The 14876-nt window shown below is 33.2% G+C and overlaps 1 protein-coding gene across 4 annotated transcripts; it reads left to right on the forward strand.

Moving 5' to 3' along the window:
- The first annotated feature begins 1500 nt into the window (after nt 1–1500).
- On the forward strand, nt 1501–6569 carry LOC147402959 (putative alkaline/neutral invertase D). 4 transcript variants are annotated; one of them, XM_086438377.1, is made up of 5 exons: nt 1501–1724; nt 1982–2448; nt 2543–2974; nt 5314–5872; nt 6077–6569. In XM_086438377.1, exons 2-5 carry the CDS (start codon nt 2065–2067, stop codon nt 6370–6372), a joined length of 1671 nt encoding a protein of 556 aa, XP_086294503.1. In that variant the 5' UTR covers nt 1501–1724; nt 1982–2064; the 3' UTR covers nt 6373–6569. The 4 variants fall into 4 exon arrangements, with proteins under 4 accessions (XP_086294503.1, XP_086294502.1, XP_086294504.1 ...); XM_086438376.1 differs by having other exon boundaries at nt 1994–2448; XM_086438378.1 differs by having other exon boundaries at nt 1504–1655; nt 1994–2448.
- Nucleotides 6570–14876: the final 8307 nt, after the last annotated feature.

A 14876-nucleotide genomic window follows, 5' to 3' on the forward strand; every position in this document is an offset into this window, starting at 1 on the left:
CCCATTTCTCCATCTTATTTTTTGTTCATACACTTTAAAAAAAGACTCTTGTCTCATCTGAGATAACAAGATGACTCATCGAAGTCATCCTGTTATTGTTCGAGAACGAGATGAAACGGAAAGAATTCGGCTAACCCTTACTAAGTTAGTAAGGATTTCACCCTCACTAAAGGTCCTTGAGCTCACCTTGTGGCATCCGAAAACATGATCCGATGATTCAAGGTTGTAGAGGACAAAATTCTATGAACTTTAGAGAAAAAAAAACAAAATAAAAAATTGTTGAATTTCAATTTTAAGTTTGGGAGTTATGTGGAAGTTCGGTAGTTGTCCAATTTAAAAACCTTAGATTAAGTTTAAAATAAATTATTTTTCAAAAAACAAAAATTAGATATGATTTTTTTGAAGAAACTTAGAGTTGGTATTGAATTGCTGATGTGGCGATCCATCTAGGCAAATTGACCATTAGTAAGGTTTAAATCTTACTAAGTTAGTAAGGAAAATGTTTCTCAAAGGGAAGTCGACATTAAAACCAAAACCAAAGGTGCATATCGCAATGTGGGATGGTAAGTTGACTTTTAAACAAATAAGCTGACTGGCCCTTGTCAGTACTAACACTAATGAGTCTCACTAGCCTTACTAAGTCAGTAAGTATTTCACTCTCACTAAAGGTCATTGAGCTCAACTTGTGGCATCCAAAAACATGATCCAATTCTTCAGAGTTGTAGAAGATAAAATTCTATGAACTTTGATAAAAAAATATCAAAAAAAAATTTTATTTTCACCGTTAAATTTCAACTTTAAGTTTGTGAGTTATGTGGAACTTCGGTAGCCGTCTTTTTTAAAACCTTGGATCAAGTCCAAAAAATTTATTTTTCAAAATTTTCTCTTTAGGATATGAGTTATTCGAAGCATCTTAGAGGGCTGTGGTATTGGATTTCTTAGATGGTAATCCATTTGAGGAAAACAACTCTTAGTAACGCTCAAATATTTACTAAGTAAGTTAGGAAAATGTTTCTCCATACTTATTTCGTGTTCATGGACGGTAGTTACTGTCTATTGAAGGGGATAGTATTATAAGCCAAAAATAGACATAAAAGTGGACAGACTCTGAAAGTATAATTATCCAACAACTTGAGTATTAAAAAAATCGAAAAGAATAATTATTGACTAAACGCACTTATAAATGATGATTAATTAGCAGAAAGTACGCAATTAATTAAACTTAAAAACTATTTTTTTAAGTAACAAAAAAATAAAATAAACAACTCCGACAGTGGAAAATCCAATAGCGAAAGCCTGCCCTGTCACATATAGAGATCATCTGAGGACAGTCGACCTCTTGTCGTTTAGTCCATGTGAGATAACCAGTAATTTCCTCGTGCTTCCACCGGTTACTCCCGGTAACCATCTTATATGGTGGTAGATAGAATTCGATAGAGACAGCACCAACTCTCACCTCTCTCTCTCTCTCTCTCTCTCTCTCTTTCTTTCTACACACACAACTACTATTTATATCAGCTTCTGCAAACATGCTCCTTTTTTCTCCTTCTGCCTTTCTTCCTCTCTACACCATTCGATTTCCATCTGTTCGTTGGAATCTGACCGTTGATTCCGTTGAAGAGGCTCTTCTCGTCTCATTTGAGATCTTCTTCAAGGTTGGATTAACTTTCTGGTTCAAATCACTCAAGATTTCGAATTCTTTGTTGCAGATCTGCTCTTGTTCTGTAAGTTTTTTTTGGTTTGTTTGGATCAGTTTGATCAGATCTTGTTGAAAATCTGAGGTTTAAATCTATTTGGAAGTTGGATCGAGTGAAAAAGATGCATAGATGGGGATCTAAACATGCCTTTAATATCTCTTGATCTTGATTTGATAATGTAGTTTATCTTTTAATAAAAATTCGATCTTTGTTTTTTATTATGGTACTTGTGTTGGAGAAATTAGGAATTTAATATCAAATGATTCGAGTTTCCTGAATTGTAGATCCCTTCGCAGGCTATAAATTTCTTCTCCTTCGATCGAGACTCCAGAGAGAGAGAGAGAGAGAGAGGTAGAGCTGTAGAGGTATGGATGGAAGTAAAGAGATTGGTCTCCGAAACGTAGCTTCGCAGTGTTCGCTCTCAGAACTCGACGAACACGATCTATGCTGGCTCCTCGAAAAACCGAAGCTTTTGAACATCGAACGGCAGAGATCCTTCGACGAGAGATCTCTCAGCGAGTTATCGATCGGCCTCATGAGAGGAGTAGATAACATAGAAACCATGTGTTCGCCTGGAAGACGATCTGGATTCGACACCCCTGCGTCTTCGGCTCGTAATTCATTCGAACCTCATCCGATGGTTGCGGAAGCTTGGGACGCTCTTAGGCGATCATTGGTGTTCTTTCGGTCCCAACCGGTTGGGACCATCGCTGCTCATGATCATACGGAGGAAGCTCTGAATTACGATCAGGTTACCGTTGTTTTAACTTTTAATTTTTTATTTAAAGATGTTGAGATCTATTATTGAACGGTTGTAATTGGTTTATTGATGTGTTTCTGTGTAGGTTTTTGTTCGAGATTTTGTGCCGAGTGCTTTGGCTTTTTTGATGAATGGTGAACCTGAAATAGTGAAACATTTCCTCTTAAAGACTCTCCATCTTCAAGGATGGGAGAAAAGAATTGACCGATTCCAGCTTGGAGAAGGTGTGATGCCTGCAAGTTTCAAAGTGCTTCATGATCCTATTCGGAAAACAGATACTATAGTTGCGGATTTTGGCGAATCTGCCATTGGGAGAGTTGCTCCTGTTGATTCTGGCTTTTGGTGGATTATTCTGCTACGAGCGTATACAAAGTCTACTGGTGATTTATCTTTGGCGGAAACAACTGAGTGTCAAAAAGGAATGAGGCTTATACTGACTCTATGTCTATCAGAAGGATTCGACACGTTCCCAACTTTGCTTTGTGCTGATGGATGCTCTATGATAGATCGAAGAATGGTAAGATTGTCCTTCACTTTGTGTTTTGTTCATGAAGATTTTCCCAATCTAATTTGAAAGAATGATGAACTTTGTTGAACTGAATTCAAGAATGAAACTGCATGTTAAAGATTATGTCTTATTTGCTTATACGTTTTGGTAGAAATTTAATTTCAAGTTCAAACTAAAATGCTGAATTCAACTTGTCTTTGGTAGAATTAACATACCTAGGTCACTTGTTAACCATTTCTCATTCTTGGGTACTGGAAGCCATCCAGTTTTGCAATCATCCTGTTAGCTTGTCTGGCTTTTGCTGAATGAAGTGATTAAAAGATTCACAATTTTATTTTAGCCTAAGAAAATTAACAAAAATATAATGATCAGTAATTTTTGCAATGTATTTATAAAAATCCTGCTACTTCTGTGTGAGTTCAATCGATTCAACTATTTAAAGCAGAATGAAATGAGGGGAAAATTAGCCTTAGGCACTATAATTCTAGTAATTTAACCGTCTAATCTAAAGTCTATTTTTATTTTTGTAACTTACCATATTTTGGTTGTTATCTCCACTTTTTTGTTTTGTCATTTCTTTTTAATGGATTGTGTCTGCGACTCTAATTCTACCGAGAGCAAGAAACAATTAGCTTTAGGCACTCCTAATACCTTTTGTCTTCAGCTAATGTGCAACACACCAGACTTTGTGTCGTATACAGGAGAACATGAGGGTAATTATTGTTACTGAAGCATTTGTTTTTGAAGTGTACGAATTAGTTCTCAAAAGTGAAGATGCTTTGTTTTCTTTCTGAATGGTTCTGTTTTTTGTTATGGGAATTCTTTAGGTGGTAGGATAGTTGAGAGTAAAGAAAAGGATTTTGTCCATTGTGAACTTTTCAATCTTTGAAGCCTTTTCTTTTGGTAGATAGAGGATTATTATAGGTGAAGACGGATTTTAACTCAGGTTGTGGTATCAACTGTGGAGCTTCCTTTTCTAGATTTTTTTTTTTTCTTTTTGGTGAAGATCTTGGATGCTTTAGCCTATCCTTTTGCATTTTCTATCATTTTCCATAGTTTAATGTAGGAGTTGCATCTTACATCACCTACTGCAATCGTTAACCTACCAATTTCTAGCATGGATTTACTTCAGAGCCTAAACATGTATTCTTTGAAGATAAGAGACCCAATTCACATGTTGAAAATTTAGTTCTTTTTTGTCATTGACTATTGTGAATGCTCATAATCTGAAAAGGAATAAATTTCTATTGATGCGATGGTCCTTCTGCTCTGTATCATAAGTGGACATCTCTAACATTCATTATTTACGTTTCTGGTAAATTAAGTGATAGACCACCTATAGTTATGGAGAACTCCATCTTATAAAGGAAAGTGCTGCTATAGACCGCAAAGATCTTCTTGAAGTCTGGAAAAGTGAGTTGATTTCTTGGTTAACCGAGAATCATCTTTCTTGGAGAGAATCCATTTGCAAGTTCCTCGCTACATGAAATCCATGATCAATAACCGATGGAACAATGACACGGACATGTATCAGTGCATGATTGACCACACTAACCCTCACAAACCTGGAAAGTGGACATGTCCATACTCCACACGGTTTGTTTTTTATGTTGAGAGAGGCTTTGTAAAATAATTTAGTTCATATTAAGTACAAAGCATGTAAATAATGTATATTAATAAGCTGACACACGTTATAATCATCATGTAAAGGATTTATAATTAAAATTGAAAACAAAATATTGGAATATATCAATAATTGTTTAAAAAGGTGTGTTGGTCCATGTTTTAAATGTAAAGAAAAATGGTTGAAGCATCAAATTATTAAAAACTGGAGTGTCCTTGCATAGTGGATAATATAGATTGTTGCAAGTTTGTATAGATCACCTATAGAAGTAGCCGATACATGGGAGCTTTACAGTTCATCAATGTGGCTTGGCGTTCATCACTTGACAATGCTTTTTGGCTGTCAATTAAGAAAACTATATTCCTCAGGAATAATTGACTATGTTCCTGGTGCTCTTTCAAAGTCGTCGTTTTATACAAATTTATTAGTTCTAATGTTCTGGAAAATGAACTCTTGTTGCTGTCTGCATCCACTCTCCCATCTTTCCTAAGATGTTCATATTAATATATTTACGGCTAATTTGCTAGAGTTTAGAGAGTACTACTTGAAACTTATTTATGAGACTCAAGTTTCTCTCCAGCCGTTGATTAATATTTTTTGCATAAAGAGCAATAAATTCTTATTTTCTTATAGTATATTATTTAATTGGTTTTTTGCTGAACTTTGGACACTGCAAATTCACATGTTTTTCCTTTTTTAATTAATGTGTAAACTCACTTTACAGGGAATTTATGGTTATCCTATTGAAATCCAAGCGCTTTTCTTTATGGCCTTGAGATCTGCTTTACCACTACTTAAACACGATACAGAAGGGAAAGAGTTTGTGGAGAGAATTGTGAAGCGTCTGCATGCCTTGAGTTATCACATGCGAAATTACTTTTGGCTTGATTATCAGCAACTTAACGACATATATCGGTACAAAACAGAGGAGTATTCTCACACAGCAGTTAACAAGTTTAATGTTATTCCAGATTCAATCCCAGATTGGGTTTTTGATTTTATGCCAAACCGTGGAGGCTACTTTATTGGAAATGTCAGTCCGGCAAGGATGGACTTTCGTTGGTTTGCTTTAGGTAACTGTGTTGCTATTCTATCCTCCCTAGCAACTCCTGAGCAATCTATGGCTATAATGGATCTTATTGAAGCACGTTGGGAAGAGCTGGTTGGAGAAATGCCATTGAAAATCTGTTATCCGGCAATAGAAAGCCATGAATGGCGCATTGTAACGGGTTGCGACCCCAAGAATACCCGATGGAGTTACCATAACGGTGGATCTTGGCCAGGTTAGACAATATTTGTTCACTGTGCTTTTACGTTTATAGAATAAACCATATTTTGGATCGATGTTATGAGCATTGTATATATTTTCGAGTTTCTCATAAGAAATTGACTTTGGTTTTAAAAATCATACTATTTTGATGATCTTATCCCATATTTTTTTGTTCAAAATGCATCTCCCACAAAATTTGTATTTTTTCTTGGAACAGTGCTTTTATGGCTACTGACGGCTGCCTGCATAAAGACTGGAAGGCCACAAATTGCAAGACGAGCAATTGATCTCGCTGAGAGCCGTCTACTAAAAGACAGTTGGCCAGAATATTATGATGGAAAACTAGGAAGATATGTCGGTAAACAAGCAAGAAAGTTCCAAACATGGTCGATCGCTGGGTATCTGGTGGCGAAGATGATGTTGGAAGATCCTTCACACTTGGGGATGATCTCTTTGGAAGAGGACAAACAGATGAAACCTCTGCTCAAGAGATCAAGCTCATGGAATTGCTGAGAGCTTAATAATTAAACAAACAAAAATGGAAAAAAGTAAAAGAAGAGTGAGAGATTTTGTTGTTTATTACACCATTATTCTTCGGCAAATTTTCTGTTTTTTTGTAGGGGTTTGGTTTAAGGTCTGGTTGTGTACAATAGTATACTCTGTGTCAAGACATCTCTCTCTTTTCAAATAAAGATACTATTTTGATATTTTGTATTTGAGCTCAACTCCGAAGTTCCATAAACAGACACTAATGCTTGTAACATTACAAAACTACGCTAAATTTTAAATGTGTTTGTTAAAAATGTAATGGTGTGATAGGTAGGATCGTGACCGATTATCATCTTGGAATGGTTCGGTTAATCGAGACTTGAACAAAGCATTGGTTTGTAACATAGTGAATGTCTCAGGACAAATATGATTCCTAGAGATGAGATTTTAAATCTTGGGGTTGGATTGAATTGTTATAAGGTTTACTTCTTGTCTGAGATTGGAATGTAACATTGAATGTTTCCGAATTGTCTCAATTTTTCTTGATTGAGATAATGCTTGTCAAGAGGAAATTTTAAATATTGGGTTGGATTCCATAGTTCATACTTAGCCTATAAGGGCGTTTATGGGGTAAGTGCTGATGATGTAAGTAATAAAAGGAAAATTTCTCTCTCCTTTCTGCACATCTACTGCCCAGAAATCTTTATTTTTAGATTTCAAATCTTAAAAAATATTGTGGGATTCACATGGATCATCATATTTGCAAGAAAGATAACCTTCTTAAATATATATATATTTTTTAAATTCATAGAATTTCATCCTCTACAACACTTTTGTAATAGCTCATATTTTTGAATGCCACAAGATGATCTTATCAGAAAATTTCTATGGAGAGAAAAAATCTCTTATTATTGCTTATGTTATCATCACCACATGTCAAAACGGTGTTGGTCTGTGAGCAAACAATCACTCATCTTCAACCTCTATCGAAAAACCACTTCATTCTCTAAAGAAATCTGTCATCAAATGCCTATAAGGATATAGGATCGTCTAATATACGGTCCACCTCTTTAGGACCGGCTAGGGCTCAACGAAGCCCAGCCCAAATCCTTTCATTTGAAAGCCTTAGTTTAAGTTAGGTCTGCAACCGGCAGGGTTGGAGGGTAAATCCAGGCTCAACTCAAGTTGTAGAATCCTTAACCCAAGCTCAACTCAACCTGAGATTGAACTCTTAAAATTGGGTTGAGCTCAGGTTAGTCTGAGGTAGGTAATTTTGGATTGGTTGGACTCGTAGAAAAAGCCTAATTTCATTTTGATCAACATATATAGCAATAGATTCAAATAGAAAATCAATAAAAAGATTTTTTTTCCCCTTAGTTTTACAAATGTATGTAAGAAGAGATAACTAAAAAAATAGTTTATTTTTTAAAAGTAAGCTGGACTTGAGCCCACGACCTCAAGGATGCCTAACAATGTGTCAAATCAACTGAGCTATGGGTCTAAGCCCAACTATAATAAATAAATAAAATATTTATATATTAGTATATAGCATCGGGTTGGGATTGAGTTGGGTTACCCGAACTAAACCTGGAGTGAGGTCGGGTTGAGATATCCTAGACCAACCTCAACTCATATTCTACATAACTCGTCCCAGGCTAACCCACAATCGGGTTGAGCCCAGGTTGCAGCCTAACTTAGATCATCATTTAATAAAATTAATCATTTAATCAAATACTAACCAAGAAATATCTTGAAGTAAATGTATATTAATTTAAAGAGAATGTAAAGTCTTTATTTATTTATTTTTGCTTGGAAAGTCTTTATTTTTTATCTTCTCTCTATGTGAATGTCCATTCATTTTCCACTTTGTTATCCAATTTTAATAACAATAAATGGTCCATCATCCTATAATCTTCTAAGATTTTCTTCACAAAGTTTGATTTGTTTGAAGAAGTCATTGTTGATCTTAACCCTCAATTGAGGAATTACAAGTCAGAATTTTATATTTAAAAAAAATTATCTATTTTTATTGAATACTCATATATTTTTTCTCTGATTCAAAAGAAAATTGTCCATCTTAATGGATACCCAACAGGTATCGAGTATTTGTAGTGTCGGTTCTAGTTCCAAGCATCTCATACCAGGAACCGAAACCGATAAGAACTGTACCCAAGTTTTACTTAGGTTCCGGTTTTAGGTATATCTGGAGAACCAGAACCAACCCATTAACATTCCTCTCAGATGAGAGGGTATTTCTTAATCCTTCTAAAGCCCATCCCAACCCTTGTTGGAAACAGCCCGGCCCATTGAAGCCCTGGGAAACATCCAATAAGTCCAAATCCAAGTAGCTTCCATGACCACAAAGTCACCAAATCATTTCTACTTATTAATAATAAATAACAGTCCCAACTTTCCAATTTTAACCTTTTTGACCTTTATATCCATTACTACTGCATGGGAAAATTACTTAAAGGTCCCTCATTGAAGGGTTTCTTTCTAAATAATTCCTAAATTTTGAACGATAGTTTTTTAGAAGATTTAGTAAACTTTTTATTTCTTAATGGTCCCTCATTACTGGTGAACTCATTGCTTTTTAATTTACTATTGAGTTCATCACTTTTTATTACTGTTGAACTCATCAATATTTACTGTCGAGTTCATCACTGGTAAAATCCACTCATTTTCAATTTTGGAGTTTTTTCAATTAAAATATAAGGAAAGATTAACTAAAAACTTGAGATAATTACTTGTTTAGATGATTTCAACTCAAAAGAATCATTTTTGATCGATTTTCATCTAAAAATTAAAAGAGAAAAAAATAAAGAAGAAAATTCTTAATTTTTTTAATGTAAATATTCAAAATATTTGAAAAAATCCTTTAAAATGACTTCTCTTTTTTCTTAAATCTTTTCAATGGAATAAAATCTCCAAAATTCAATTGAGATGTCAAAAATTCAATTTTTAGATGAAAACGATAAATTCGAATAGTTAGAATATTCAATCGTGAGAAATATGAGAGATGAGATTGTTGAATGAATATTAAAAAAAAAAAAAAATTTACTAAATATCCTATCAAGCTATTGTCAAAAATTTAAAAGACTATTTAAAAAGAAATCCTCTCACGAGGGTCCTTTTAAGTAATCCCATCGAGGTTTTCTGTCCATTGTACCAGGTAACCTACTAGTGTTGTGCAGGGGAGACTCGTTTCTCCCATTCCAATATTTATATTTCCGGACATCTGTACGTAAGTACCTGAAAACTCTTAGTGACCTGAAAATATCATTTCATGATTGTTATTTGACTGATGACTTCATTTGACAAAGAAAGTAGAGGAAACAAACAATTAGTGCGAAAAAGGATGAAAGCTTAGACGGACCCAAAAACACCCATCCCAATCTGTCTTTGAAAAAACTTTGTAGCACTCAGTGCACTTCAAAATAATGAAGAAACCGTACCATCATCATGACACGTGTCTTTAGTAAATATTTTACATATTCCTATACTTTCAAGTTTAACCATCCTTGACTTAGATATTTTTCTTATAAATTAATTAAAAAATAAAATCATGATAATTTGACTTACCTATATGGCATACTCAATCGCTACACTTGACATGACAAGCTTGGGAACCATAGATCTACTATCCTCAGGACACAAAACTCTGGTTCCCCATAAAAAGATGTGGTTGTGTATATTGAAGAGAGCAGATCTATGATTTTCAAATCTGTCACGTCAAGGGTGTCAATTGATTATGTCACATGGGTATACCAAATTATCACAACTCATAAAAATATTAAAAATTATTTGCGGATCCTTAATTTTTGTTCCACACCTCTTTATGTTAGTATTTCATTGTACCCCATCCCCCAAATTAGAAATCAAAACCATTGTTTTAAAAATTGATTTAATTAACTTGGATGTTCATTGAGATTAATCAAGTCGAAAACTTACCATACCACTCGAATGAGTAACATTAAATTAAAAATAATCTTTTAATATTAAAAATAGATGAAATATTTAGTTTTTCATTCTCTAAGAGAATATTGTTCTATGAGCATAAATTAGGAGTCGAGGATTATGATTAGATCATCCGCTTGAATCCAACTATCATGAGGATCATTCTTAGGGATGAATGACAATCCAAAGCACAAGATGATGTGCTCTACGTCAAGAACCATGGCAAATAAACCTGAATCCTAATAACCACAATGAGAAACAAAGAAATTAATGTCGATTGAATTCATTTATGAAACAAATAAAAAAAACGTGAAAGAAAGATGCCAATATGAGATAAGGAACTTGAGGTATAAATACAGATAATTTCGTTATTTAAAAGTTATATTCATTTCGAACAAATAATTGGTACCACATCATTGCTTATTATAAAGGTTCCTTTTTTTTTTTTTTTTGGTTTTTGTAAGTTTGGATTGAAAACACCATGCATCCCAAGTTGTAGATGTGGCATTTTTATGCGACATTTATATATAGTTAAAGTGGGCACACATTATGACGCATCAAATACATCTTGAAAATACGCATTTAAGGGTATTTTTGAAAGAAAAAAATTCAGAATAGATTTTTGTAGGAAAATAAAGTTTGGAGGTGCATTTAATGCATCTCCACATGTATCTTTAGGGCACGTGTTAACATATTTTCGAGCTGACTTGGTTTCATCAAATTTTGGGATGGAATTACCCTTAAATTCAATTGAATAGAGTTGATTGACCAAATCTTGAAAGTTTCATAACCATGCTGAAAATATATATATTTACTATTTTTCCAAGAAATTCTTATTCTCTTGAAAAGAGCTCCATTCAATCATGTATGTACCTAAGGGAGATCCAAATCAATGGACCAGTAAGCCAGAAAGATTATGCCACGTGGCATTTTATGATTTGGGGTAAGTGAGTATTCAATGAGCCCAAGATCATGTGAAAATTGGCTAATTTTACTCTTTAGGAGAATATATTCTTTGTTTCAAAAGTATTTGAATTTTAAAATATCAACTTTGTTGGGTGGGAATGAGATGGGATTGAAGAGGATAAGGCAGAGAGAGAAGGAGTATTTATTAAGAAGGAATCCTGATAAGGAGTGCCAAACAAACAGACTGACGTATGTTACAGTAATTTTACTGTGTCTGGTCACCACACGTGCGGAGACAGAGTGTGTGTGTGTGTTGTGTACGAAATTTGAGACTCGGAGGTGACTCAGTAGGAGAGTATAATTAAGATGGAAATGAAATGGGTTACCATCATTTAAAAGTTTATATTTATTTATTTATTTATTGAAGATAAAAGTCACAGTTCCTAAGTCAATATAATTCCTTGCAATGTAATTTCTTACAGTCACAATTTTAATTAGTTCCATGCAATGTAATTTCTTAGTTTTAAAACTGTCATTTTTAAATTATTATAGAAATCGATTATTGATCTTACTTGAAGGTAATGAGAAAAGAAAGTAAAAAAAAAAAAAAACAAACATGCAAACTTAAGTGATTCTTCACTAGGGACAGATCCTTTGATTTTTAAAATGAACGATCACTGTAAATGAACGTTCACTATTGGTCAGATACTTGATTTTTAAAATCGACGATCACTGTAAATTCAATTTCAAATGGTGGGATTTTATTAACTTGTTGATGTGCTTGTTTTCCAACTATTCAATCGCGTTACATAGAACCACAAAGAAAAACTGCTACAAAGGATCCGTTCCCTCTTCACTAATTATGATTCATGTTGGAGTGATTGTGCAGGATACTAAATTACACATTGTGCTAATGTGGAGGTGAAAATAAAATCACATTTTTTAACTTGTATCTCAAGAAAAGGATGTATGATTTTGTGCGCACCTCCACATCAACACATTGTGTGATGCAGTGCTTACGTAGTCACTTCAGCATTTCCCAATAGTTATAATTTCAGACCTTTTATTATATATTTTTTAATAAATATACCTTAAATATTTATGTATGATTTTCATTGGAAAATGCTAAAGTGATTCACATGACACTGCGTTTCACATTACACTGTGTTTCACATTATATTGATGTGGAGGTGTGCACGAAATCGTAGATACTTTTCCTCGAGATACATATGAAAGCATATACAGTTCTGTGCACACCTACACATCAACATCGTGTGGAAACACAGTGTCATCACTTTAGGATGACTCATTTTCAAATGTTATTTGCATCTTTAGAAAAGAAACAAAAAGTAAATTTACTCTTCTATAGGTCAAATTTCAATCAATTATTGACAGTGAAGGAAGACGCTATCGATAAAAATAAAAAAATAAAAATTTGCAAAGGAGAAGCAAAGCAATCAAATTATACCAACTTTTAATTTGCTTTACAACAATTTGTTGATAAGACCTTAAAAGTTAAAATCACACTTTCTAGTCAAGAATAAGGTTACAATAGGGGGTTGGAGGGTAAACCCATACTCAACCCAAATGACAGAACCCTCAATCCGAACTCAACTCAACTTGATCATTGGGCTTGAGCTAACGAACCCAAACTATCTTCTAAAATCGAATTGAGCTTGGATTAACCTGAGTTAGGTAATTTTGAACAACTCTAATTTCATTTTGATCAACAAATAAATTTTATATCTTAAAAAAGAAATACAACACTAAAATCAAAATCATTATTAAATAAAATTGCATGCATATAACCTCTAAATCCATCTTTAAATTAATATTTAAACAAATCTTTTTATTTATTTATAATGGGGGTGTCTGGACCATAGGCCTGACTAGCAAGAATATTTAGATTAACTATACTAAATTGAAGCCCATATTAATAATACTCAATTATCCACAAGGCACGTACAATAATAAAATGAAATAAAAAAACTAAATAAAAATGAATCTCAATGATGCTTCCCTTCAAACTTTAGTCCATAATGTCAATATCATTCTTAAAGAAAATAAAAACATAAGTAACATGATTAGTGCATATCCATTATCTAAGGGATGATAATCATAACATAAAACTGTTGTAAAATTTTATTCAAATATTAATTATGTACCCAAATGAAAATAAACTTAAATATCATGAAAAGTTTAAAATAAAGATAAAACAAAAATCCTTAGCTACTACAAACATATCTAAAAAGAAATAATAAAAAGTATTTTAAAAATAAATAAAAATATAGAATTAATATAAAAACATTTATATAAATTAGTGTAGAGCATCTCAAGTTGAGTTGGGTTGTCCAAACTCTCAATCAGAATTGAAGTCGGGCTGAAATATTATAATTCAGACTCAAATCATTTTCTACATAACTCGACCAAGCTCACCCATCAATCGGGTTGAGTTCCTACAAAGACGGCCAAGTTGTAACCCTAGTCAAAATTCGATGACTTCTAAAGAGTGACTAATGAACTAAAACATGTGAAATCCAAATTGTCGCAATAAAATGAGCATCTTGAATATTAGTTGTGTATCTCGAGAATAAATTCTTTTCATTAGACTCATATTTTAACATGAATCATTTCTTGTGTTCTTATTATTAATATTAACACTTAGAGATTCATTGGCAACCATCATATTGATGAGTACTGCGGAAAGCATATTATAGAACTGGGAATAAAGTAGGCCACGTTGAATAATGAAATTCAGAGGTAAAAAATAAACTTGATAACATAGGTATCAGAATAAACAACTTTCTAATACAAAAATATAACTTTACAGCTCAAAACAAAAGCCTCGTGGAGTGACACAATTTGTGTTTAATTTGTTTTCATGACAAATTATATAGATATTTAAAATATTAATTATTAAATTATTATTATATTATATGTAATGTTTTCACAAAAAATAAAATAATTATATTTAAAAAATGAGTCGTGATAATCTAATTATCCCAACATGACACACTCAATCGACCCTCCTGATGTGATAAATTCGGGAATCGTAAATCTATATATCTCAGGATACAATTTTTATGTAAAATGGTGTTCTGTATCCCAAGACATACAGATCCACGATTCTCCAACGTGGGATAATCAGATTATTACAATTCTAAAAAAAAAATATTGTTTTACTAACTAACCCAACTAAATCGAGTCATTCTAGAAGGAGTGGGAGAGAGAGAGAATTAAGGTTGAAAATCACTAGGCCAGAAAATTGAATTTTGGGAGAATTATTTTGTCGGTAAACATGTGCCACGTGTATCTAAATGACCCAAGCAATTATTTCCTTTTTACCCTTCGCTTTTAAAAGGAAGAGAAACTGATCCTCTAGAGGACACTAAAGCGCCAACCGCATTGGATCCGATAACAACCCCACTCATCAGATAATTATACTGTCCATTGTCGATGGACAAAGATTTGTTCAACTATCAAACAACCTCTAGTGTGGGCCATATATGGATCAGAGCCAAGATTGGAAGTTTGAGCTTAAAAAGTCAATTATGTAAATATTTTATTTGTTCTAGACTTTCGATAATTCATTCTTGATCAATCCGCTCTAAACTTAAATAACTTCATTAAAAAATAATTTAATAGATTATCCAAAATTTTAACTT

The sequence above is a fragment of the Akebia trifoliata genome, chromosome 4 (assembly GCF_017979445.1).
Source record: "Akebia trifoliata isolate Shusen 1 chromosome 4, ASM1797944v1, whole genome shotgun sequence".
Lineage (NCBI taxonomy): Eukaryota > Viridiplantae > Streptophyta > Magnoliopsida > Ranunculales > Lardizabalaceae > Akebia > Akebia trifoliata.

Coding starts and splice junctions, on each gene's coding strand:
- LOC147402959 (XM_086438377.1), top strand. CDS start 2,065: ATGGATGGAAGTAAAGAGATTGGTCTCCGAAACGTAGCTTCGCAGTGT. Junction 2,975..5,313: donor CTATGATAGATCGAAGAATG/GTAAGATTGTCC, acceptor CTCACTTTACAG/GGAATTTATGGTTATCCTAT. Junction 5,873..6,076: donor TAACGGTGGATCTTGGCCAG/GTTAGACAATAT, acceptor TTCTTGGAACAG/TGCTTTTATGGCTACTGACG.